This window comes from Monodelphis domestica, chromosome 2 (assembly GCF_027887165.1).
Source record: "Monodelphis domestica isolate mMonDom1 chromosome 2, mMonDom1.pri, whole genome shotgun sequence".
Lineage (NCBI taxonomy): Eukaryota > Metazoa > Chordata > Mammalia > Didelphimorphia > Didelphidae > Monodelphis > Monodelphis domestica.
In genome coordinates this window covers 196,752,516-196,777,983 of record NC_077228.1, presented here as the reverse complement: position 1 = coordinate 196,777,983, position 25,468 = coordinate 196,752,516, and the positions used below count along the sequence as shown (strand labels likewise).

At 41.9% G+C, this 25,468-nt stretch overlaps 2 protein-coding genes and 2 long non-coding RNA genes across 4 annotated transcripts in view; 1 reads left to right on the top strand and 3 right to left on the bottom strand.

Annotated features, from left to right (window-relative positions):
* Positions 1–1,347: 1,347 nt before the first annotated feature.
* LOC130457222 (transmembrane and coiled-coil domain-containing protein 3-like) lies at positions 1,348–1,904 on the bottom strand. Its single transcript, XM_056816774.1, has one exon. It carries the CDS (start codon positions 1,902–1,904, stop codon positions 1,425–1,427), a length of 480 nt encoding a protein of 159 aa, XP_056672752.1. The 3' UTR covers positions 1,348–1,424.
* LOC100016750 (gasdermin-A-like) lies at positions 1,885–25,167 on the top strand. Its single transcript, XM_056816773.1, has 11 exons — positions 1,885–2,132; positions 4,042–4,257; positions 12,833–13,016; positions 15,847–16,015; positions 18,746–18,839; positions 19,045–19,095; positions 19,511–19,549; positions 20,201–20,385; positions 22,135–22,285; positions 22,674–22,747; positions 23,115–25,167. Exons 2-11 carry the CDS (start codon positions 4,047–4,049, stop codon positions 23,433–23,435), a joined length of 1,479 nt encoding a protein of 492 aa, XP_056672751.1. The 5' UTR covers positions 1,885–2,132; positions 4,042–4,046; the 3' UTR covers positions 23,436–25,167.
* Positions 20,999–22,392, bottom strand: LOC130457223 (uncharacterized). The gene is made up of 2 exons (XR_008916368.1): positions 22,267–22,392; positions 20,999–21,501 (listed from the first exon to the last, which is right to left on the bottom strand). It is a non-coding gene; the product is annotated as an uncharacterized LOC130457223 (long non-coding RNA).
* The window catches only part of LOC103099890 (uncharacterized), a 23,011-nt gene continuing 20,124 nt past the window's right edge, over positions 22,582–25,468 (bottom strand). The window contains exons 2-3 of the long non-coding RNA XR_008916367.1: positions 23,504–23,545; positions 22,582–22,709 (exon numbers count right to left, since the gene is read on the bottom strand). This is a non-coding gene — a long non-coding RNA (uncharacterized LOC103099890). The remainder of the gene's footprint in view (positions 22,710–23,503; positions 23,546–25,468) is intronic.

The following is a 25,468-nucleotide window of genomic DNA, read 5'->3' as shown; positions in this document are numbered from 1 at the left end:
AAAGCCATTCTTCTGTGCATAACTGAGTCTAAATGAGTTATTTTGGAAGATTCCAAGACATAACAATGCATATTTAGTAAGCTGGGCAAGCATCAAAACACTAATAATTTAATACAGTTTGTATTGCTTTAAAATATGTAAGGCTCAAAAGAAGGTATATCACAAATTCCTGCAAAGAGATTTGAGGTTTGTTTGTTATTTCTGCAAAGAATGTATTATTTCGAGATGAATACTTTTATTTTCAGGTACTTAATCGTCTTTCTGGTCTTGGCAAACTTTTCATAATTGCAGCTTTCCATGATGCTGGGGCGAGTAAAAGACTTTAAGTAGTTACACTCAATATAAGGAAATAGACCTCTCTTGAGATGATTCCTGCTCTCGGTGCTCTGCTTCCCAGAACAAAAGAAAACTCACTGACTTGTGTCAGTCCAGCTGAGGCAATCCATTCGATGTACTGACCACTGTTGGGCAGAATAAGGAAGAAGACAAGCACTGCCAAAACAAACTTCAGTATTACCACTGACAGAGTGAGGAACATCAAAACAGTGAGTTCATATATTACAAAAGGGGGAAAACAAGGAGACCTATAGATGCAAAGAAAATGATGGCCAGAAAGTCTCATATAGGTTCAACATAGGACATAATCTCTTCAGTAACCATATGACCTTGAGAAGAAATCAGTGCTCCAGTCAAAAAGCACCCCACCTCCATTGGAACATCAAGAACCTCTGTGATCGTTAACATTAGAAAGATGAAGGCTGCTAAAACAAGAATGTCTTTATTTCCTTTGCTCTCCATATGCAACTTTCAATAATATGGCCCCATAAGATGACTTTATAATAAGACATACAAGAAAAACAGTAACCAGTAATCCCAGCTGTACATCTTGCATCACCAGCATGCCAAGGAGCACACTGCTCTAGTCAAGATCACCTTCTTTCTCACCTCGGGCACCACCAACAAGGAACCTGCACCCCAAGGCTCTGCTTGATAAGGATGAACAAGTAGAAATAAAAATACTTTGTGTTAGTCTGATTTGTCAAGAGTGTCCCCACAATAAGCCAAATGTCATCATTAGGAATGTCACATAGCATGAGCCTTGCAAGGAGATCTTCCTTGCAACCCTTCTCAACTTTTCTGGGGAAAACTCCAAGCCAACAAGAAAGAGAGTAAAAACACCCCAAATGCTCCTGATGTCTCCACTGGCACAACAGACTTAATACTGTTTAATCCTGAGGGTGCCAGTAGTACACCACAAATAATGTAACCAAACCTTGTTGGCAATCCCCTCTTGGTACATATCCATCCACATGGTAACGACAGCATTCCTATAGTAACAACATCCTTTCTGAAGGGGGGATCAGCTCCTGGAATTGTTGACTCTCTGGGCTTACTCAATAGATATTGATTGTTTTGAGAGTCACTTAGCATACTAAGGCCCAAATGATCTCTACTTCATGTTTTGATCCATTTCTCTTGGAATTGGCTTCCTCCTCCTCTACTCTCAAAACTGCCTCAAAATTGGCCCCCATTACTGCCTTGTTGTCATCAAAAACATGTTCCTCTATTTCTTCTTCTGAGCGATCTGCTGCCTTTCTTACATCTTCACGAATTCCATCAAGCATGGACAGACTTTTGTTCTGATGCTGCATGTTTTTAAGGACTTCAACTTGATGCTTTTCTGCTGCCAGAAGCTCAATGTACTCTGTTTCTTCCTCCTCAGGCGGGGCCTGCTCTCTCACCTGCCAAGGAGCACCTGTGATGGTAGTCTGGAATCCTGGATCCTGGCAGACCCCAGCAGGGTAGGAAGGGCGGGGCGGGGCAGAGCTGCAGGCCTCTTGCAGTGACGATGGGAGGAGCAAAGCAGCTAGAGCCCGAAGACAAGCAGCTGCCTGCTCCAGCATCTCTCTGGAAGGTGAGGAAAGTCCCGGGCCGGGCAGTGGCTTCCAGACCCTCTTCCCCAGCTGTGATTAGTTTTATCAGAAGCCAAAGTAAGAAAATTCAGAAAGAGAAAAAACTTCGGACTTTCTGCTCTAGAAACTGCTTCTCTCCCACCCCAGAGAACTAGGTTGTTCTTGCTGACCCTCCCAGCTCTCCTGCTCCGGAAAACTGCTTCATTGCTCCAAAGTTCGGTAAGTCACTTTCTTTTAAAGATATTTGAGCGAAAATTTGGGAGACACAAGGCAAGTTCCTTCCTCATTTCAACCTTCTTAGCACCAGAACTCCTGTCCCTTTTCTAATGCCTCCTTCTGAAACATTTCTCCGTTTTGCCTTTGGACCCTGTTACCATCCGATTCTCCAAATAGAAGAAACGTCATCTCCACTTTTTTGGATGAATGGCCTCTGTATCACTCTTCAGCTCTCCTCCTATTTTCTAGACTGTTCTTTCCAGGAAGGGATTGAAACCCTTTGTTTTCTCTTTCCCTTTCCGTAGACAAGAGTAGAAATCTAATGGCCCATTCCCCACATAAATTAATGCAAATACTCAGAAATGACAGGAGATCTGGCATTCTCTCAGGCTCAAAAATTGGCAGCTCCAGGCTTCTAAGGAGGAAAGGGCAAGATTTTTTCATAGGAGCTCTTTGAGCCAAATTTCCCTCTCTGCTGCCCACCCTGCCCCCACTTAATGGGAACCACTGTCTGATTCACCATTATATCCCAAGGGTTCTTTTCTCCCCATTCCCCAGGGGTAGGCTGGGACAACTTGTGCTGGCTTCTAGGAAGGAACTATGTGAAGACATAAGGGTGGTGTAATAATGAAAGTAAAGTTATTAAATGTAATATTAATTTTAAAAAGATGGTGGTTGCCCTCAATAAAATTAACTCTCAAATCAGGAGCCTGTTAGTAGCTCTTAACAATTAAGTTTTAATAAAAGTGGAGATAAAGCAAAAAGAGGAAAATACAGGAAGGAGACAGAAAATATCACCTAGCTAAATACCTAAGCCGAATCAGGAAGCCAAAATCCACAGCCCCCTACACTGCTTAAGCCAACAAGAAAACCTCGAGCTCCCAGCAGGCACCAGAGCTCCCACTCCAGACCATCTTCCACCTCAGCACCAACTCAGAGAGAAAGGTGTCCCCTCCAGCACCACACCTCCTTTACCTGTGCCCCCCTCCTTCACAAAAAGTACACACATAAAATGGGATGTGGAGTAGGACCAGCATAGGGAGTGGTTTCTATCTACACAGTGGGGACACGTGTGACACCTCTATTTTTCCATTAACTTGAACAGCTGAATCCCCATTCAATATGGCCATTGCACCTGAGAGGCATCCAAAAATAGTTCCTCTGAAGTAAGCCCAGAACCTACAGAGAGAAGGGTCCCCTTCAGCCTCAAGTCTTACCCTGAAATCATTTGGGGACTTCTAATCCCCCAAAGTTCTGCTGGGAAAGAGACAGGAGATCCAGCAAGTAAGAGGGGGTCACCCTGAGGGCTTCTTGGGTCTGTGAGAAACAGTCTCTGGCATAAACTTTGATGGAGGGAGCACAGAAGGAGGATTATGCCCCTTGTTCACCATCTCTCATCTCTCCATATCTCTTCTTTTCTCTACGTTCACAAGAAACACAGAGGATGGGGAACAGGGTAAAGAACTAAGAAGTCCAGTAAGAGATGGAACTTGGGACAATCTATGGGGAGAGACATCTATTCTCTTTGCTTGTCTGTCCTCAGGTCCCTGGGCTCAGAGCTGGGAGGTACAGGGGCTGGGGAGGTGGGAGGCAGAGAAGCCAGGTAAAGCTATCAGTTCTATGCCAAGCAAGGGCAGGGATAAGTGGGAACTCCCACAAAGTGGCCCAGTGAAGACAGGGTGAAAAGAGATGGGAGACTTTGGATGTGGGCTGTGGTCCTAGACGGTGTCCAGGAGTGAAATGGAAGCGCAGCTGTGGCCATCCAAGGTGTGCCCATTCAGCCATAGGGAGGCCCTCCCATATGGGTGAGAGGAAAGAATCCAGGTCCCGGCTGAGGAGAGGAGGGATGGCCAGATAAAGGCTGAGAGAGCTGGTTCTTGCTTCATTCTCTCCTCCTCCATTCCCTTCTTAGAAAGCATGGCTTCTGTGTTTCAAGATACCACTCAGGCTTTGGTAAGGCAGCTGGATCCCTCAGGTGAGCTGATTCCTGTCACCAGCATCATTGATGTTTCCTGCTTCCGGCCTTTCTGCCTGGTGAAGAGAACAAGAACAAGCTTCTGGGGAGTCCGATATGTCAAGACAGACTTCTCTCTCAGAGATATTCTGGAGGAAGGACCTGAACTGCCAGGTAGAGGCATCCATGAGAGCAACCCCCCTCCACAAACATACATAAACACACACAGAGACACACACATTCTTTCCATAGTCAAAAATGAGGCAGTCTTGCATGGAACCCTGCAAACACACCAGCTATAGATTCAGTCCTCAAGGCTATGAATTCCTGCAAAGGAGGGAGAGGAGAGAAAAACTCATCAGGCAATATATTCAGTTGCTCACCCTCTCTTGGTCTTGAAGGCCATCCTTCAGGGGGTGAGAGGGCACGTACCAGCTCACTGCAGCTGCCTTAGGACTCACAGGTATCCCTACAAGAGGAAGACTGGCTACTGATGTTAAAAACAATACCTTTTCATTGCACACATATTTTAAGCCACAAAGATGGAGCATGACTTAGTGGTTAGAGCTGGCCTTAGAGTCAAGAAGACCTGGGTTCAAATTCCACCTCTAACACATAGTGCTGTGAAAGCCAAGGTAAGCTACAAACTCTCCTTGCTTAAAGCAACTCTCTGAGACAGTAAGCTCCAGAAAAGATACTGACCCCCTAGAAGGACCTCATCTGGCCTCCAATCCATTGCTCATGAGACCATGGCAGAGGCTGCTGCTGCTGCTGCAAGAGGATATCCTCTGGGCTTGAAACACCCATGTCAGGGCAAGCTCTGTTCACTGCTGCTCTTAATATGCAGACATATAGGTGCCATCCTTTACACATTAGGGCAATCCACAACCCAGGGAAGGAAGAGTTAAGGGTTTATTTTTAGGGAGGAAGGGTCTGATACAGCACATTTTATTGGTTGTCTATTTCTGAAATCATAATCAGGGAGACATCAGGGATTGGTTGTTGATTCTTGATCAATGATAACATTCCAAGTAAGGAAGTGGGTACAGGGAATGGGGAGCTGAACAAGGCAGGAGAGGCTCCATCAGAGGCACTCACCCAGTGATATCCAGGTCTCATGGACCTCAAAGAGGTCTGGAAAGAAAAAAAAGCTCTCAGACAACCTAAGGCACTACGAAGGGGACACAGAGAAAGAGAAGGTACAAGTCAAAGCTTCAAGTCACTGACTTGGAGCATTATCATAGAGAAGTGAATATGAATTAAGAGTACACTCAATATATTAGCAGAAATCAGTTTCAGAGGAAAGGAACAATCTGAGTAGGAGAGGATCCAATTAAGTGGTGACAGCCTAGAAAGTTCTTACTCTGAGCATATCATGGGTCCCTCTTTGGCCACCACAACCCAGATAAAGAAGGGGTAACTTTCTGAAACACAGAAACTTTCTGTTGGCATCAGAGTCCCTAATCTCTGAATGCCTGGATCTTGGGGCCGCTGGGACGACTGCTTTCTTAGGGAAGAAACAAAAGAATGAACAAACAAATGAAGGAATGAAGGAATGACAGAGCGAAGTTAAGAAAGATGAAAGGAAGGAAAGGAGGAAGGGAGGAAGAAAAAGGACTGTGGGAAGAAGAAAGGAAAGAGAACAGAAAAGAAAAAAGGAGAGGAAAAATGAGGAGGAAAATAGAAGGGTAAAGAGGGTGAAGAGAAGGGGACACAAAGCATTAATAACCTTAGAAGAAACAGTATTTACAGATGAGGACAAAGAGGGGGAAGTGAAGAGTCTGAGTATGTCTACAAATAGTTATGCCATCAACACAAAAAAGGAAATTGGAAGAAAGAGAGGCTTACTAGAGAACCTCAGATGGGGCAGCTGGGTGGCTCAGTGGATCAAGAGCCAGGCCCCAAAATGAAAGGTCCTGGGTTCAAAATTGGCCTCAGACTCTTCCTTGCTAAGTGAACCTGAGCAAGTCACTTAACCCACAATGCCTATGCCCTACCACTGTTCTGTGTTGGAACAATACACAGCTTTGATTCTAAGACTGAAGGGAAGGGGGTTGTTTATTTTTTTCATAAAGAACATCATAACCTCTAAGATTCTGCTTAGCCATTATATATTTGTTTCACTATACAGCTGAGGCAAATTACAAGTACAAACTCATGGTCACTGAGCAGAGGACTATATCACAATATGGTAGTTCCGAGAGTCCCTGTCAATATTCTCCTTTTAATTCAAAGATCCTTCCTGTGGATCTGGTGTTTTTAACCAAGGATCTCCAAACTTATATTTTTTTAAAACATTTTCTTAGCTTTTTCAACATAATTGTTTTCTTTCTTTTTTTTAGGGTTATCTTTTTTTTAACATTATTTTATTTGGTCATTTCCAAACATTATTCATTGGAAACAAAAATCATTTTCTTTTCCTCCCCCCCGCCTCCCACCACCTCTCCCACAGCTGACGCATGATTCCACTGCATATCACATATGTTCTTGACTCGAACCCATTTCCATGTTGTTGGTATCTGCATTAGAGTGTTCATTTAGAGTCTCTCCTCAGTCATATCCCCTTCCCCCCTGTAGTCAAGCAGTTGCTTTTCCTTGGTGTTTTTACTCCCACAGTTTATCCTCTGCTTGTGGATAGTGTTTTTTAGATCCCTGCAGATTGTTCAGGGACATTGCATTGTTCCTAATGGAGAAGTCCATTACCTTCAATTGTACCACAGTGTATCAGTCTCTATGTATAATGATTTCCTGATTCTGCTCCTTTCGCTCTGCATCACTTCCTGGAGGTTGTTCCAGACTCCATGGAATTCCTCCACTTTATTATTCCTTTTTGCACAATAGTATTCCATCACCAACATATACCACAATTTGTTCAGCCATTCCCCAATTGAAGGGCATCCCCTCATTTTCCAATTTTTCACCACCACAAAGAATGCAGCTATGAATATTCTTGTACAAGTCTTTTTCCTTATTATCTCTTTGGGGTATAAACCCAGCAGTGCTATGGCTGGATCAAAGGTCAGACAGTCTTTTTTCGCCCTTTAGGCATAGTTCCAAATTGCCCTCCAGAATGGTTGGATCAATTCACAACTCTACCAACAATGCATTAGTGTCCCTACCTTGCCGCATCCCCTCCAGCATTCATTACTTTCCATAGCTGTCATGTTAGCCAATCTGCTAGGTGTGAGGTGATACCTCAGAGTTGTTTTGATTTGCATCTCTCTGATTATAAGAGATGTAGAGCACTTTTTCATGTGCTTATTAATAGTTTTGATTTCTTTGGCTGAGAACTGCCTGTTCATGTTCCTTGCCAATTTATCAATTGGAGAATGGTTTGATTTTTTTGTACAATTGATTTAGCTCTTTGTAAATTTCAGTAATTAAACCTTTGTCAGAGGTTTTTATGAAGACTGCTTCCCAATTTTTTGCTTTCCTTCTGATTTTAGTTACATTGGTTTTGTTTGTACAAAAACTCTTTAATTTGATGTATTCCAAATTATTTATTTTGCATTTTGTGACTCTCTCTAAGTCTTGCTTGGTTTTAAAATCTTTCCCTTCCCAAAGGTCTGACATGTATACTATTCTGTGTTTGCCTAATTTTCTTATAGTTTCCTTCTTTATGTTCAAGTCATTCACCCATTTAGAATTTATCTTGGTATAGGGTATGAGGTATTGATCTAAACCTAATCTTTCCCACACTGTCCTCCAATTTTCCCTGCAGTTTTTACAAAATAGTGTATTTTTATCCCAAAAGCTGGGTTCTCTGGGTTTGTCATATACTGTCCTGCTGAGGTCACTTACCCCAAGTCTATTCCACTGATCCTCCTTCTGTCTCTTAGCCAGTACCAAATTGTTTTGATGACCGCTGCTTTATAATATAGTCTGAGATCTGGGACTGCAAGGCCCCCTTCCTTTATGTTTTTTTCATTGTTTCCCTGGATATCTTTGATCCTTTGTTCTTCCAAATGAAATTTGTTATGGTTTTTTCTAAATCAGTAAAGAAATTTTTTGGGAGTTCAATGGGTATGGCACTAAATAGATAAATAAGTTTGGGTAGGATGGTCATTTTAATTATATTGGCTCGTCCTACCCATGAGCAGTTAATGTTCTTCCAGTTGTTCAAGTCTAGTTTTAGTTGTGTGGAGAGTGTTTTGTAGCTGTGTTCATATAGCTCCTGTGTTTGTCTCGGGAGATAGATTCCTAGGTATTTTATTTTGTCTAAGGTGACTTTGAATGGGATTTCTCTTTCTAGTTCTTGCTGCTAAGCTGTGTTGGAAATATTTAGAAATGCTGATGACTTATGCGGGTTTATTTTGTATCCTGCAACTTTGCTAAAGTTGTTGATTATTTTGATTAGCTTTCTGGTTGAATCTCTAGAATTCTTCAAGTAGACCATCATGTCATCTGCAAAGAGTGATAATGTGGTCTCCTCTTTGCCTATTTTAATGCCTTCAATTTCTTTTTCTTCTCTAATTGCTACTGCTAGTGTTTCTAGTACAATGTCAAATAGTAGAGGTGATAATGGGCAGCCTTGTTTCACTCCTGATCTTATTGGGAATGCATCTAGTTTATCCCCATTGCAGATGATATTAGCTGATGGTTTTAGATATATACTGTTTATTATTTTTAGGAATGACCCTTCTATTCCTATGCTTTCTAGTGTTTTTAATAGGAATGGGTGTTGTATTTTATCAAAGGCTTTTTCTGCATCTATTGAAATAATCATGTGTTTTTTGTTGGTTTGCTTGTTGATATGGTCAATTATGTGGATGGTTTTCCTAATATTGAACCAGCCCTGCATCTCTGGTATAAATCCTACTTGATCATGGTGAATGACTCTTCTGATCACTTGCTGGAGTCTTTTTGCTAGTATCCTATTTAAGATTTTTGCATCTATATTCATTGGGGAGATTGGTCTATAATTTTCTTTCTCTGTTTTTGGCCTGCCTGGCTTTGGAATCAGTACCATGTTTGTGTCGTAAAATGAATTTGGTAGAACTCCCTCTTTGCTTATTATGTCAAATAGTTTGTATAGTATTGGAGTTAGCTGTTCTTTGAATGTTTGATAGAATTCACTTGTGAATCCATTAGGCCCTGAGGGTTTTTTCTTAGGAAGTTCTTTGATGGCCTGTTGGATTTCTTTTTCTGATATGGGATTATTTAAGAAATTTATTTCTTCTTCTGTTAGTCTAGGCAATTTATATTTTTGTAAATATTCATCCATATCACCAAGGTTGGTATATTTATTGCCATATAGTTGGGCATAATAGTTTTTAATGATTGCCTTGATTTCCTCTTCATTAGAGGTGAGGTCTCCCTTTTCATCTTGGATACAGTCTATTTGGGCTTTTTTTTTGCATTTTTATTTTTGTATTGTGGTCTGAGAAGGTTGCATTTATTATTTCTGCCCTTTTGCACTTGTTTGCAATGATTTTGTGCCCTAGTACATTGTCAATTTTTGTGAATGTACCATGTGCTGCTAAAAAGAAGATGTATTCCTTTTTGTCCCTATTTATTTTTCTGCATATGTCTACTAACTAATTTCTCTAAGATTTCATTTGCTTCTCTCACTTCTTTCTTGTTTATTTTTTTATTTGATTTATCTAGTTCAGATAGGGGAAGGTTCAGATCTCCCACTAGTATAGTTTTTCTATCTATTTCATCCTTGAGCTCTTCTAGTTTCTCCTTTAAAAATTTGGATGCTCTGCCATTTGGTGCATACATATTGAGTACAGATATTTCCTCATTGTCTATACTGCCTTTATCAGGATGTAATTACCTTCCCTATCTCTTTTAACTACACCAATGTTTGTTTATAGTCAGTCCCCCTAGTTCCCCCTTATTTTACTTCCCTTTCTACCCCCCTCCCTTCTTATTCCTTCCCTTATTTTCCCCTTTAGTCTTTTAAAAAAAATTTCCCCCCACCCTCTCCCTCCCTTGTACTGCTTCCCTCCCCACCAGTCTGTTTTTTACCCTTCTACTCCCATATAGGGCGCAAATCTATTCTCTTCGCCAATGGATTGGATTGTTCTTCCCTCTTTGGGTCAGTTTCAAAGTACGTAAGAGTTGAGTATTTCCTATCTCCAACCTCTTTACCCTTCCAGTGTATTGATGTTCTCCCTCCTCCCGCCATGAGGTGATGTGACATCTAAATTTACCCCCATTTGTTTCTTTTCCCATTTCTTTTAGTCATAACCTTTCAATATTCTCCTTTTAATTCAAAGATCCTTCCTGTAGATCTGGTGTTTTTAACCAAGGATCTCTGACCTTATATTTTTTTAAAACATTTTCAAAGCTATTTCAACATAATTGTTTTCTTTCTTAAGAAACTGTTTTATTGATCTTTTGGTCTTTGTAAAAATATTGTTGTCAACTCCCTCCAATTCTCTCTGGCTCCCATTCCATGCATTCATAGAACACATTCTTCTAACAATCAAAATAAGTCAACACTTTGACCATGTCTTAAAATGTGTGTCCTCCCTCCAGGCCACCATCTCTCTGCCAAGAAGCAGATGACATAATTGACCCCATTTTATAAAGGGAAAAAATGAGGCCAAGAGAAGGGACATGATTTGGTGATAGTCACAAAGATAGTAAGGAGTAGAGCCAGGATTGAAATCAAGGGCTCACTCTAAATCTAGTTCCCTTTCCACCAAACTTTAACATATGACAAATGACATGTTCTTGAATAATTCCCAGGGCTTTCCAAATTTAAAATGCTAGAGCTGGCACTTAAATGTTCCCAGAGGATGAGAGAAAATTCCCTGATTCATGCTCACTTTAGAGAAGAGAGCGGGCCCTATGATACTGTGAGGAAATTCAGGTAGTCTTTTTGGAGGTGATGGATTTAAAGCCGGGTAACAAGAATATGATATTCCAGAAAGCAAGGGAACTAGGTCTACAACCAAGAATCAACTACCCAGCAAAAGTGACTATATTCTTACAGGGGAAAATATGGTCATTTAAGAAAATGGAAGAATTCCAAGCATTTGTAAAGAAAAGACCAAACCTGAACAGAAAATGTGATGCCCAAACACAGAACCCAAGAGAATCTTCAAATGGGAATTAAGAAAGAGGGAAAAAAGAAAAAAAAACTTATTTTTAAGAGACCCAATATGTTAAAATGATGTTTCCCTATAAGAAAAGAGGTCATTGGTAACTCAAAAATTGTTACTATCACCTGAGTAGCTAGAAGAATTGCACTTAGAGGGAGCAGAGAAAAACTGTATAAGATGAAATGCCAAGACATAAATTTGTATATAGATATATATGGATAAATATATATATATTTACTTGTATATATATATATATATGCATATATATAAATATATATACAACTAGAGCTTTAAAAAGAGGTTAATACTAAAAGAAATGGGAAAATAAACTGAAGGGGGTAAATTTATATGTCACAAAGAAGCACATGGCAGGAGGGGGGGAGAACATCAATACACTGGAAGGGTAAAGAGATTGGAGATAGGAAATACTCAACTCTTACATGCATTGAAATTGACTCAAAGAGGGAAGAACAATCCAATCCATTGGGGCAGAGATTTGATTTGTGCCCTATACTGAAATAGAAGGGTAACAAATGGACTGGGGGGAGGGAAGTAGTACAAGGGAGGGAGAGGGTAGGGGGTAGTTAAAAAAAGATTTTACAGAAAAATTATTATTGAAAATTGTACTGACATGAAATCTGGACAAAATGAAAAATAAAACCTCATTTAAAAAAAAATTCATCCACTAGTGACCAGTCTTCAGGCTATGAACCTCCATGAACTTACTGATAGAAACACAATCAATCATTAGGCTTATGCTGGAAACATTATCGCCATTGTTCAGAAGTAATATTTTCTCTCTCATCATCTTGCTTTATATGATTTGTCTGAGCCTAGAAAGAACGCATTCCTCAATGCCATCTCTTAGAATCCCTTATTTCATTCAAAGCTAAGCTAAAGTATTACCTCCTTATATCATATATTTAAGTCTGGAAAGTACACTAGAGGTCACCATGTCCAACTCTACAGAAGCTCCTCAGCAAGGGTCACCAAAGATATAACTGCAGGTCAACTGTTGGCAGGATGTTGGAGGAGGCCATAGGAGCCCATTTCAAGCTGGAAGATGCCCTAAAGGCTATTGAGTCCTATCCTCTTATTTTAGGAATGAGAAAACAGAGGTAAAGTAGCATTTAATTGACTCGACCAGATTTACAGACACTTATATGACACAACAGATAAAGTAAGAGGTCTGGAGTGAGAACTTCCCATTTTCCCAAGACTCTTACTAGCTGTATGAACCTGGACAAATCACACATTTCTGTTAAAGGGAAAGAAAATCACTAACCACTCCAAAATCTTCACCCAGAAAATCCTTAACTGAGTCATAAAGGGTCAGATCCAACTGAAAGGATGAACAAACTATACCTGAGGTGGGATTTGGACTCAGTTTTTCCTGATTCCAAGGTCAGTGTTCTATCCACTAAGTCACTATACCTGACATATATCACAGAAGGAAGGTATCTCTTTGGTCCTATCATACACACCCGAAACCCTCAAGAATACCCAAGACAGCCGTTGTGTTCAATGAAATTATTATCGAGAGTTAAAGATAGATCAGCAGAATACAGTTTCTGGAAATATATTCCTATGAAAACTGTCTTTTTTCTACCATCAATAAATATAAGCCTGTTTTAAAGAAAAATAAATAAATAAAGCAGGGTAACAAGATAAGATCTGCTGTCTCTGTCTGGCAGAGCCATGTAAAGGTCCAGTGATTAAAGTTGGAGAAAACACTGAGAAGACTATGGCAACTGCGGGGACTGCTACAGACTTTGGGATTCCTGTGATGATCACCTTTTCTGCTGGTGGCTCCCATAATAACTACCTGGAGATTCAGAAACTCAGCATCGTGCAGGAGTTGGAGTCCTTAAGGAAAAGGTGAGGCCTGGGTTGGAAAGGGCTCAAGAGCTGATGATAAGAGCTGGCATATGGATCTCTCTAATAGGCCCAAGGCCGACCCTCTTTCTGCAAGCACAGGCTTGCAATGACAAAGAGACATCCTGATACAAAACCACAAATCAGAGGTTTTCATTCATTCAAAAACACATGAAGGCATCAAAATAGGCAAGGAGGAGACCAAGTTATCACTCTTTGCAGATGACATGATGGTCTACTTAAAGAATCCTAGAGATTCAACCAAAAAGGTAATTGAAATAATTAACAATTTTAGCAAAGTTGCAGGATACAAAATAAACCCACATAAGTCATCATCATTTCTATATATCTCCAACACAGCTCAGCAGCAAAAACTAGAAAGAGAAATCCCATTCAAAATCACCTTAGACAAAATAAAATACCTAGGAATCTATCTCCCGAGACAAACACAGGAGCTATATGAACACAGCTACAAAACACTCTCCACACAACTAAAACTAGACTTGAGCAATTGGAAGAACATTAACTGCTCATGGATAGGATGAGTCAATATAATAAAAATGACCATCCTACCCAAACTTATTTATCTATTTAGTGCCATACCCATTGAACTCCCAAAAAATTTCTTTACTGATTTAGAAAAAACCATAACAAATTTCATTTGGAAGAACAAAGGATCAAAGATATCCAGGGAAACAATGAAAAAAATATAAAGGAAGGGGGCCTTGCAGTCCCAGATCTCAGACCATATTATAAAGCAGCGGTCATCAAAACAATTTGGAACTAGCTAAGAGACAGAAAGGAGGATCTGTGGAATAGACTGGGGGAAAGCGACCTCAGCAAGACAGTATACGATAAACCCAAAGATCCCAGCTTTTGGGACAAAAATCCACTATTCGATAAAAACTGCTGGGAAAACTGGAAGACAGTGTGGGAGAGATTAGGAATTGATCAACACCTCACACCCTACACCAAGATAAACTCAAAATGGGTGAATGACTTAAATATAAAGAAGGAAACCATAAGTAAATTGGGTAAACACAGAATAGTATACATGTCAGACCTTTGGGAGGGGAAAGACTTTAAAAGCAAGCAAGACATAGAAAGAGTCACAAAATTTAAAATAAATAATTTTGACTACATCAAATTAAAAAGCTTTTGTACAAACAAAACCAATGTAACTAAAATCAGAAGGGAAACAACAAATTGGGGAAAAATCTTCATAAAAGCCTCTGACAAAGGTTTAATTACTCAAATTTATAAAGAGCTAAATCTATTGTACAAAAATCCAAGCCATTCTCCAATTGATAAATGGGCAAGGGACTTGGATAGGCAGTTTTCAGATAAAGAAATCAAAACTATTAATAAGCACATGAAGAAGTGTTCTAAATCTCTTATAATCAGAGAGATGCAAATCAAAACAACTCTGAAGTATCACCTCACACCTAGCAGATTGGCTAACATGACAGCAAAGGAAAGTAATGAATGCTGGAGGGGATGTGGCAAAGTAGGGACATTAATTCATTGCTGGTGGAGTTGTGAACTGATCCAACCATTCTGGAGGGCAATTTGGAACTATGCCCAAAGGACGATAAAAGAATGTAAACTCTTTGATCCAGCCATAGCACTGCTGGGTTTGTACCCCAAAGAGATAATGGAGAAAAAGACATGTACAAGAATATTCATAGCTGCGCTCTTTGTGGTGGCCAAAAATTGGAAAATGAGGGGATGCCCTTCAATTGGGGAATGGCTGAACAAATTGTGGTATGTGTTGGTGATGGAATACTATTGTGCAAAAAGGAATAATAAAGTGGAGGAATTCCATGGAGACTGGAACGACCTCCAGGAAGTGATGCAGAGCCAGAGGAGCAGAACCAGGAGAACAGTGTACACAGAGACTAATACACTGTGTTATAATCGAACGTAATGGACTTCTCCATTAATAACGGTGTAATGTCCCTGAACAATCTGCAGGGATCTAGGAGAAAAAACACTATTCATAAGCAGAGGACAAACTGTGGGAGTAGAAACACCGAGGAAAAGCAACTGCCTGACTACAGCGGTTAAGGGAACATGACAGAGGAGAGACTCTAAATGAACATTCTAATGCAAATACTAACAACATGACAATGGGTTCAAATCAAGAACACATGTGATACCCAGTGGAATCACGCGTCAGCTATGGGCGGTGGGGGGGAGGAAAAGAAAATTATCTTTGTCTTTAATGAATAATGCTTGGAAATGATCAAATAAAATATTATTAAAAAAAAAACACATGAAGACACAAGCATTCATGGACACACAAAGACATTTAAATGCAGACACTTAGATACCCATAATCTCAGAGAGGCCCCACATAGATTTCTGTAAATAATTAAGAGAAACTGGCCCTTGTAAAGCACTTTAAGGCTTGCACAGCACTTCACATATGTTATCTTGTTTGACCCTAATAAACCCTGGGAGGTGGGTGCTAGGATTATCCCTGATTTACACTTGAGGAAACTAAGGAGAGAGGTCCAATGACTTGGCTAGAGAGAGTCTTCCTGACCACAAGTCCCTTATCTTTATTGTATCACTTAACTGACAACAGTGAACTCAGAGACTCATGAACATTTCAGCCAAATCAGGTGAGTCAAGGCAGGTCCCAGCTGCTATGGGAACCACTGATTGTCTGGAGAGTCCCTCTATAATGTCTGGAACCTAGGAGGGATGGGGAGAGAGTAAGCTCACAGTGGGTCAGCTAGACAGTAGAAGGAGGAAAATTTGGGAAGAAAAACTATTGTCCATTCTCAGGCCCAGAGACTCATAAAAACCATGATTCTCCCTCTCCCAGGAAACTGAAGGTGCCAGAGCCAAACTTTCTGAAGAAGCTTCGGGAGCATAATGAGAATCTGTATATGGTGACTGAGGCAGTAGAGACACTGAAGGATGCCAAGCTGGAGAAGAGGAGGAAGGCTGATGCAGGCATATATGTCCCTCTCCTTACTGCTTTGGGGTTCAAGGTTGGAATTCTGACACTTCTGGTCCTTCATGCAGCTCAGCCGCCCAATCCATTACACTGGGAAACCCAAGGCTACCATCACACAAAGATACATGACATAGCTCAGCCCCTTTCCCTTGAAGAGTCCAGGACCTCAGCCTTCTCCTCTGGAACATGTATAGGTCCAATGATCATTTTCTTTACTGTCTTCCTAATAGTACTCCTAATTAAGTCATTACTTCTTAATATTGTTCTAGCATGGTGTAGACAGTAGACACTAGCTTTGCAGTCAAGAAGACTCCAAATGTACAAATCCTGCGTCAGATACTCACTAGCCATGTGAAGCCTGCCTCAATTCCTCCTAATTCCAGTGATTTCCTTCTTTTAAGTATTTCTTTATTATCCTATATATAGCTTGCTTTTTATATAGTTGTTTACATGTTTCCCTCCCTTAGATTGTGAACACCTTGTAGGTAAAAGCTGTCTTTTACCTCTTCTTGATGAATTCTTTATATTGTGGACTTTTCGTTCTTCCAGAGGAATTTTATTTTTTCTACCTGTGTGAAATAATTTTTGGTAGTTCAATTGGTATGGCACCAAATAAGTAAATTAACTTAAGTAGAATTGTCATTTTTATTGTAGTATACTATGCCACCAAAGTGTTTTGTAATTGAGTTCATATCAATCCTATATTGATCTTGGCAAATATTCTCTAGTGTTCTTCTAAATGGAATTTCTCTTTTTATCTTTTGCTGCTGGTCTTTGTTGGAAACATAGAAAAATGCTGATTATTTCTGTGGGTTTATTTCGTATCCTACAACTTTGCAGAAGTTATTATTTTAACTACTCTTTTAGTTGATTTTTTAGGATTCGATTGGTATACAATCATATCATCTATAAAGAATGATACTATAGTTTCTCATTGCCTACTTTAACTCTTTCAATTTTTTTTCCTTCTCTTATTGCTAAAGTTAGCATTTCTAGAACACTATTGAATAATAGTGGTAATAATGGGCATCTTTGCTTTTCTCCTGATCTTATTTGGAGGACTTTGAATTTATCCCATTGCAAATGACACGGATGGTTTTAGATAGAAACTGCTTATCAAAGTAAATGCGCATTTATTCCTATTCTTTCTAGTGTTTTTGATAGGAAAGGATCTTGTATTTGGTTGAAGACTTTTTCTGCATCTATGGAGATAATCGTGATTTCTGTTAGTTTGGTTATTGATGTTGTCAATTATGCTGATAGTTTTTCTAATATTAAAGTAGCCCTTCACTCCTGGCATACATCTCACCTGATCAAAGGGAATGATCCTTGTGATATACTGCTGTAGTCATTTTGCTGCTATTTTATATATAACATTTTTGCATCAATATTTATTAAGGAAATTGATCTGTAATCTTTTTTTTTGCTTCTTTTTTTTTTTTGCCTGAAAAGTTTAGCACAGTGCTTGGCACATAGGAGGTGCTTAATAAATGTTTATTGCTGGACTGGCACTTGACAAGTCATTTCATCTCACTTGACCTTAATAAAATAAAGCTAAACATAATGGTTTTTATGGCTCCTGACAACTCTATATCTATGATTCCATAAGGAGAAGGAGAAGGAAACAAATATTTATGAAGTATCTACCCTGTACTAAGTAGGCACCATGTTAAACACTTTACAAATATTATATCATTTGTTAACCCCATGAAATAGGTTCTGTTATCATTCCCATTTAACAGTGGGTAGAAAATGAGGGAAACAGAGGTTAAGTGACTTGCCCAGGGTCACACAGAGAGTAAGTGTCTCAGGCTGGATTTGAACATGGGTTTTGCTCATTTTACACCCAGTGCTCTATCCATGTCTATCCCTCATGGCACAGTAAATGAAGAGCTGACTGAAAACTAGGAAGAACAGAGACTTTAATTCTTTCTTTCAGACACACTAGCTCTGTGACCCTGGGCAATTTATTCAACCTCTCAGTCAGTGCTCTTGTCAACTCTTAAAGGCCATTGCAATAAATTCATAGGTCTGGTCCCTATCTCTTCAGTCCTTCTAAGGTTCCTCCCAGGTCAAAATCCTAGGACTTACCTATATTATATTTATAAAGTCTTGCAGAATTTCTCCTTCTATTGTCTCAACTGAGCTTCACGTTAACTTTTCAGAATAGGCCATCCCCATTTTTAGATTTTGAGGAACCTGATGCACAGAGAAAGTCAGTGCCAACTAAGGTCACATAGCTAGGGGACGCGAGGCATTGCAATGGATAAGGTGCTAGAGCTGGAGCCAGGAAGACCTCAGTTCAAATCTGGCCTCAGACACTTACTAGCTGTGTCACCCTCAGCAAAGCGCTTAACCCTATTTACCTCTGTTTCTTCATCTGTTAAATGAGCTGGAGAAGCAAATGACCAACCACTTCAGGGGCTTTGACAAGAAAACCTCAGTTGGGACATGGAGAGTCAGTCTGGACTAATTGACTAAAGGAAAACAAGGGGCCCTCCCCCTCCATTTTATCCCTTACTCCTACATTCCCCCCACCATGAATCCATCTCTTCTTGCCCATTCTCATACTTGTGCCACTTCTCAGTGTTTGACGTAAGATGAGTCGGGGCCTCTGAATCTAAATTCAACATTTGGGCCACTAGAAAACCTTCCTATGAGCATGTGTTTTGTGACCATAGAGTAATATGCAAATATCCGTTATCTTCATGAGTATGATCCGTTTCTCTCTCTTTCCCCACCTGGATCTCCCGGCTTCCTCCAGGGTTCCTTTAGCTTCGATTCCACCATCCATGTCTCTGAGGGCTCCATCCTGGCCTTCCGAGTAAAGCGGCTTCACTTTTTCCACAGAGATTGGGGTATGTTTCAGAGAAGGGAGGGGAGCAAACGAGCATTTGTTTGGGGTCACAGTGTCACAATGATCAGTGCCTAGCAGACCTGACTTCCCAGGTGCTCTCCTTACCCTTATCTAATGACTCCTCATCTCTGCCTTCCCTGGAGGGCTCCTAAACACAGCAAGGAACCAGTGATAACTCATGCCTTCCCCTTCTCTATTCCCTACAGCCACTTTGGAACAAGATGATAATTTTCTAGAATTCCTATCAGCGTCTTTCGGTAAGTGTTGCCATGGGGCTCCTCTTCCCAAATATAGCCCATAATCCCATGGAGCTAAGAGAAAGAATAGAGAAAATCTGGGGATGAAGGGTTTACGTAGGTCCCCAAGCTCTGGAAGGGGGAAAAATGTGTGGTGCAGGTGCTTTGAGCCAATGATAGGGGTAGGAGGAAGATGATGAGATGAAGTCCACGAGAATGTCCTGGAGGGAGTCAGGGAAGATGGGGAGGAGGGGACTCAGAGTCTTCTGCAGAAGCTCTTTAGGACAAGATCTCTGGTCCCCAGGCCTCCTACCTGGTGAAGAGGGGAAGAGGTATAGAGGTTACATTACCTTCTGCATTATTCAGCACTGCTGTCTCTCTTCATGTGTCTGCCTCATCTGGAGTGTCTCTGACTTCGTTTGTGTCTTCATTGCAGGACTCTTATTGTTAGTGGGCGATGCCATCCCAGGTTCAAGTAAGGAACTGAACCAGTCCCTCCCTTCACCACTAGACTCCATCTAGGGAGTCAGGGTTGGACCGAGAGAGGAAGTCAGAAAGCCAAGGAAGAAATCCTGGAGTTCCTTCTCTCAAAGCTTTCTCCCTTGGCCCAAAACTTACAGAAGCCCCAATGCAAGAAAAGGAAGGGGGACTACCCCGCAACCAGGAAATCAGTTCCTTTAGAGCTGGAGCCTTGAGGGGCACAATTGGGTGAGGGAGAGAGAAGAAGAGGAAGAGGAAGAGGAAGAAATAGAGGATAATAGAGAAAATTAGAGACAGGAGGAGGGAGCAATGGAGAATATAGGGAAAGGGTGAGGGAGAGAAGATGGGAAGAGAGATAATGGAGAGTGTTGGGATGGAGTGAAGGAAAGGGAGAAGTAGACGGAAGGGGAAGCAGAGAGAGAAGAGGGAGAGGGTAATTGGGGTTAAGGGATACAGAAGTAAAGGGCCAGAAGGACAAGGAACTGAAAACAGGAAAAGATTCCAAGGCAGAAGGGAAGGCCTGGACAAACCCAGGTATAAGGAAAGCTCCTGGCTGAATGATTGATGGGGGGGAGGGGGCTGAGAATGCTTGGATTTAGTGATGTGAAACTCAAAGGTCCTGGTGCCAACCATTCTGTTTCCAAAGTAATGTGGCAGCAGGAGCCTGAGAAACCCTCCCAAAGGACCACCAGATTCCAGGCACTTCAGGCAGAGGTGAAACCACAGATCCACATCTTGGAGACCTTGACCCAAAAACACCGGAAAAGCCTGATGGAGGCCCTCCTGGGGCTTCTGGGCCAGGCCAAAGCCCTACAAGAGCTGGAGGACATGGTAAAGTAGACACATAGGCAGACATGCAGGAGCATGGAGTAGGGCCTGGGGATGAGGGAGAGTCAGATATGAGCTTCTCATGAAAACATGTGGTTGGGCAGAAAACGAGGTTCATGGGTGAGGAGGCATGTGGAGAGGAACGAAACCAAGCTCCCTAGGTGATGGGGGAGATGCCTCCCCTCCCTTGAAGACTCCTCTTTTGAATGGAGAGAAATAACTCCAGCTCTGGAATAACATCCCCCTCTGTCTTCCCTCTCTTGGGAATGCCCCACTGAGTGCTCTGGCCAAAACTCAAACTTTACCTTCTTCAGGACACCTTCTGAGTGCCCCACTGCTAGAACCTCTCCTCTGAGATCACTTCTCATCTATCTTCCCTATACTGTGGATGTACATCATTATTTTCTCTTGGCTTCCCCATCAGACTGTGAGTTCCTTGTGGGCAGGGACCCAGTTACTGCCTTTCTCTGGATCTCACAGATTTAGCACAGTTCCTGGCACATAGTAAGCACTTTTTTAAAAGCCTGTGATATCCCTGACTATCCTTTCCCAGATGAGTGCTACACACTTGAGTTTGTAGCAGGGCCTCACCCCAAGAATGAGAGACTCAAACTCCTTTTAATCCAGAAGTAAGAAAAGAATTTTATTTGAAGAAGCTTGTGGTGGTATAATAGTGGGGGGAACACTCTAGACTTTCTAGCGCCATGTTGGTGAAGGCATAGCATGTGTGCCCCAGTGGCACAGAGGAGGCTGCTCTGTTCCCCTTCTTCACAGAACCCAAGAACATTTTTTTCCATGTCCCGCCCCTCTGTCCAGCAGAGTAATGGGAGCACTTGCTCTCTCTGCTCTCTGAGGTAATGTGGAAGGGCTCACAGGCAGCTTGAAGGTGAAGTTTGGGCACAGGATCTCTAAAAGGTTCACCAATGCTGGTTGAGAAACTAGTCAAGTAGCCTTAAGGCTGATGGATAAGCCATGAGGCTAGTAGGGTAGCCTCCCTGAAGCTGATGGAATAGCAGCTATCCAGGTGCAGAGTGGTATCTTCTAGTATGGAGTAGCAGCTCCACTGTAGAGTACTAGCTTCATGTGCCTCTGTAGAGTAGCAGCTTCAGCTTCCACACCCTGAGGATTGGGTTGGCATAGTTATTGGGGTCGATGGGCTAGTCATCTCCCATTCTACAGAAGTCTTCTCCTTTCCCCAAAACTCTGGAATGTGAGTGTGGCCAAATTTAGGTGTTGTGTTGTTGAGTTTGGCATGTATGTCAGAGAGAATAAGTAGCATGCCCACATTTGGGAGATTCTTCTGGAATACCAGAGTCCCCAAAGTATAGGTCCCTTGTTCCCCATTATCTACCTTATTGGCATTTGTCAATGTGGAAGAGGTCTCCCTTCCCATCTGGAACAACAAGAGGGTGGGGATGGGGGAGGCAAAATGCTGTATATTGGAGAGCCACTCTAGGTAATTAATTATATCTCCTTGTTCTAGAAAATTCTCATCTACAGTAAATGCAGAGCATCATAATTAATACAACAGATTAAGCACAAAGCTGATGCACAGGATAGAATATTACTGATCCCATACACAGAATGGGCAATTGGTCAATCTGAAATTCATTCTTGACTAATGCTGAAACTACAGATTTTACAGTTGATGTTTCACTAGTGCGAACTAGTGAGAAATGCAAGATGTCAGAGTAGGAGAGTGTTGTTCCTATTACTGCCCCCTCACTGCCTGCTATTATCTGCCCCCATCAGATGAACCGAGCATTGGACCTTGAGGAGCCAGTGACCCCAGGATTCCTAGGGGGCCCTGGGGATGCCATCCTAGCCAAGCTGCAGGATGCTTCAGGCAAACTCAACCCTTCCTGGGCAGGGAGCATTCTCTACCTGTTGGGAGCACTCCATGGTAAGGACAATATGGTGGGTCCCACTGGAACAGCCTCCACAGGGCACATTTCCATGATGCCAGTGTCTGAACAGTGCTTGGTAACTCATGTCAGTGTTCCTCCCTCCCACTCTGCAAAAGATCAAACAGTCCAGCCTCCATAGCTTTGTTCTCCAAGTTAAAAAGACTTCCTAGTCCACAGGCCCAGAACAAACTTACGGGGGGACAGAGAATGTATGGCCCTTCCCATCCACATGTCCCAGTGGTTAGCACAGCCCCATTCCCCACCCTGGGACCACTTCCCACATCTACTTGCTTAGAACAGACTTCCTGCTTCTCTCAGGCTCTGCCCTCCATTTCCTTCTCTGATCCTCTTCTCTTTTCTTTGGCCCCTTCTGCCTCTCCCCAGAGCTGAGTGAGGAGCAACAGCAACTGCTGGCAATGTCTGTGGAAAAGAAGATTCTCTCCCAACAACTGCAGCTGGTAAGGAGGGCTGGGATGGGGCTACCAGGGATAGTGTCCAAAGACTAAAGAACAGAATTGAGTTGGAGAGCTCTAAGAGGACTAAGACATAGTAGAGTCCTTTGACAGCTGGCTAGAGAGTGGCTTGCTATGGCCAAGGTCCAGCACTCCATTAGTGGCTGACACAGTTGACCTGGCACCCATTCTACTCTACCACATTGCCTCTAGGTAGCCTACAAGGACCAGGAACCAGGACCAGAGGCCCGGGAGGATGAGGGAGAAGAGCAGGGCTGGCTTAGGATTCAGACTTATTATGGACAGTCTACATAGCACATAACTGGGGATTGGCTGCATGGCTACACATTCTCTTTCTCTCTCTAACCACTAGATGAAGACCATCCTGGATGAGAATTTCCCTCGAACTGAGGCAGGACCATTTCCTCTCCATTGTGAGCTCCTCCAGAGCCTTCAAGGAGAGGAGCTGATTGTGACGCAGGCCCTGATAGGTCTCTGTGGCCTTGACCTACAGGGTAATGGTCCCCTCTTTGCCTGGGACCCTCATTCTCTGCCTCTCCTCTGTGCCCTATATGCTGCCCTCTCTGTTTTTCAAGCACTATCTAGAACCTCTTGGTTTAGCAGCCTCTTCACTAAAGTCCTTAACACCCTGAACTTCTCAAGGAGGGAAAATAAAGTGGAATTTAGGGGCTAACTTTGGCGGTGGGTATAGGAAAGATAAATTGGGGCTTGTGGAGCAACTGGGGGAAAGAGTGAACCTACCGTCCTTTTGTTTTCCCCTTCTTTTCTCCCTTTTTTTCTTTCCTTTTTGTGAGAAGAAATAACAATATGAAAACAGAAATTGTCAAAAATAGAAGGAAAGAACGTGCCCTTGTGTGGTTTTTGCATCAGTGTCTTGCTAATGAATCTCTGATACAGCAGAATGGGAAATGGTCACGAAAGAGTTCCCAGATTTTCTTTTTTTCCTACTAGTTTTCCCAGCATACTGTACCCCAAAACCCCTTCCAAGGTTGGACACTGGTCATTCAGTGCAAAGTCTCAGTCCTGAACTGACACCAGAGAGGGACATGCAAAGGCCAAGCATGGTTCCCAGGAGCCTGGGGCTGAGAAAATGAACCAGTCCTTCCAGGAGCTTCCCAGCTGCCTCCCTACCTCTGAAGAGCACCAGTTCAAAGTGTCTTAAGCCCATGGGTCTGAGACTTTCAGGGGCAAAAAAAATCACTCTCACTCAGTGCTGAGGGCCATCAGACCATGACACCTTGACACAGTCATGGGTGGTAGTTGGGGAGATCACAGAGTGTTCCTTGGTGAGATGTGACTGCCCACTCTATCCCCCTTGCATGACTTCTTTCTTCAATGCCCCTTACCTATTAATTGGTTTGATTATTATTCCCCCTATACGCAAAAGAAATAATTCAAGAGCAAAACACCTGTACCCTAACTCCCTAAAACATTTCCTAAAGATCAGACCCTTAAACCCAAACCCTAAAAGACTATCATGGGTTAACTTTTACTTAGGTACATAATTCCCAACAAAACCGCAGCTAAATGCCAAGCCCAAAACTTTCTCATGAAGCCAGCACACAAATCAATCATAGAGGCCCATACAATATGTATAGGTACAGTACAAGTACACTAAGCTTCAATATGCCTCAGTGACTCAATTACACAAATCAGGAACTCAAACTCCCTAGTAAACCACCTGTGACAAAATCATTTATCTTGTATTCTGTCTTTAATCACAATACAAAAATATAGATTGTTAATCAAGTGATTTGTTAAAAGTTATTGTATAACTTTTACAATTATCTCTCTTTGAACATGTGTGTTAGGTAATACAATCTGCATGCCAAGAAAATGGGTATAAAAATAGAAATCAAGCCTGGGAATGTTGGAGCAGCTTCGAGGTGAAAAGCAGTCCCATGGCCGTAATGATTAAGCTGTCTTCCATTTGTTATTTATTTTATTTTATTTTTCTTGACTGATCTTTCTCCACCTGGAGTCGTGAGACAGGACCCAGTCTCTGGAATTCAGTCCCTGTAACAAGAATCTCCTGTGAAGTCAAACCTTGAATTCCATTCTTGGAAATGTAAAAAGAGAAGAGAAAAGGGGTCCTCAGTGGCACCATATGAATGATCCCAAGTAGGGAGACTTGGGGAGCAGCTAGAGGGTAGAGAAGGGATGAGAGATGGAATGGGGAGAGAGGATTCAAGGATCCTGGGTTGAAGAGAGGTCTGGGAATAGGAGAAAGTATGTGGCTTGAGAAAGTGAGTGAGACAAAGGCAACAATCCAAGAAAGCTCCATTTCTAACTCAACAAATGTTTGATAATGGTCCATTATGTTCAGGGCAGTATTCCTTGTTCATTTCCAAAGCAAGAAATAAATGAACCTCTACCCCATGCCCATGTGCCTTTCCACCCAGTCTCAGTCCTCTGTCCACACCACATTTTGTCCTGTGTCCTCTACCTTGATGTTAAGTGTTATGGGTCATTTGTGGGACTTGCATAATGGAGGGGGAGGGAGAAATGGCCTTGTAGAGGGACAGAGACAATGACAATGGAGTAAGGATGACAAGAAACACCTGTTCTCTGTGTCCATGAAGAACTCACCATTAATGAGGATCAGTAGTTGAGAGTGAAAAAGTTTTACACTAATGTGGGCACAGAAGCCTGAATAGTGAGGAGACAGACTGTGTTCCAAGGGCAAGGGATAGAAGGTTCCTCTCT

Excerpts from the sequence above, each read along its gene's own strand:
- LOC100016750 (XM_056816773.1), top strand. The coding sequence starts at position 4,047 with ATGGCTTCTGTGTTTCAAGATACCACTCAGGCTTTGGTAAGGCAGCTG. Across the intron at positions 18,840-19,044 it reads CTTTTTCCACAGAGATTGGG|CCACTTTGGAACAAGATGAT; the intron begins GTATGTTTCAGA and ends TATTCCCTACAG. Across the intron at positions 22,748-23,114 it reads TCTCCCAACAACTGCAGCTG|ATGAAGACCATCCTGGATGA; the intron begins GTAAGGAGGGCT and ends TCTAACCACTAG.
- LOC130457222 (XM_056816774.1), bottom strand. The coding sequence starts at position 1,904 with ATGCTGGAGCAGGCAGCTGCTTGTCTTCGGGCTCTAGCTGCTTTGCTC.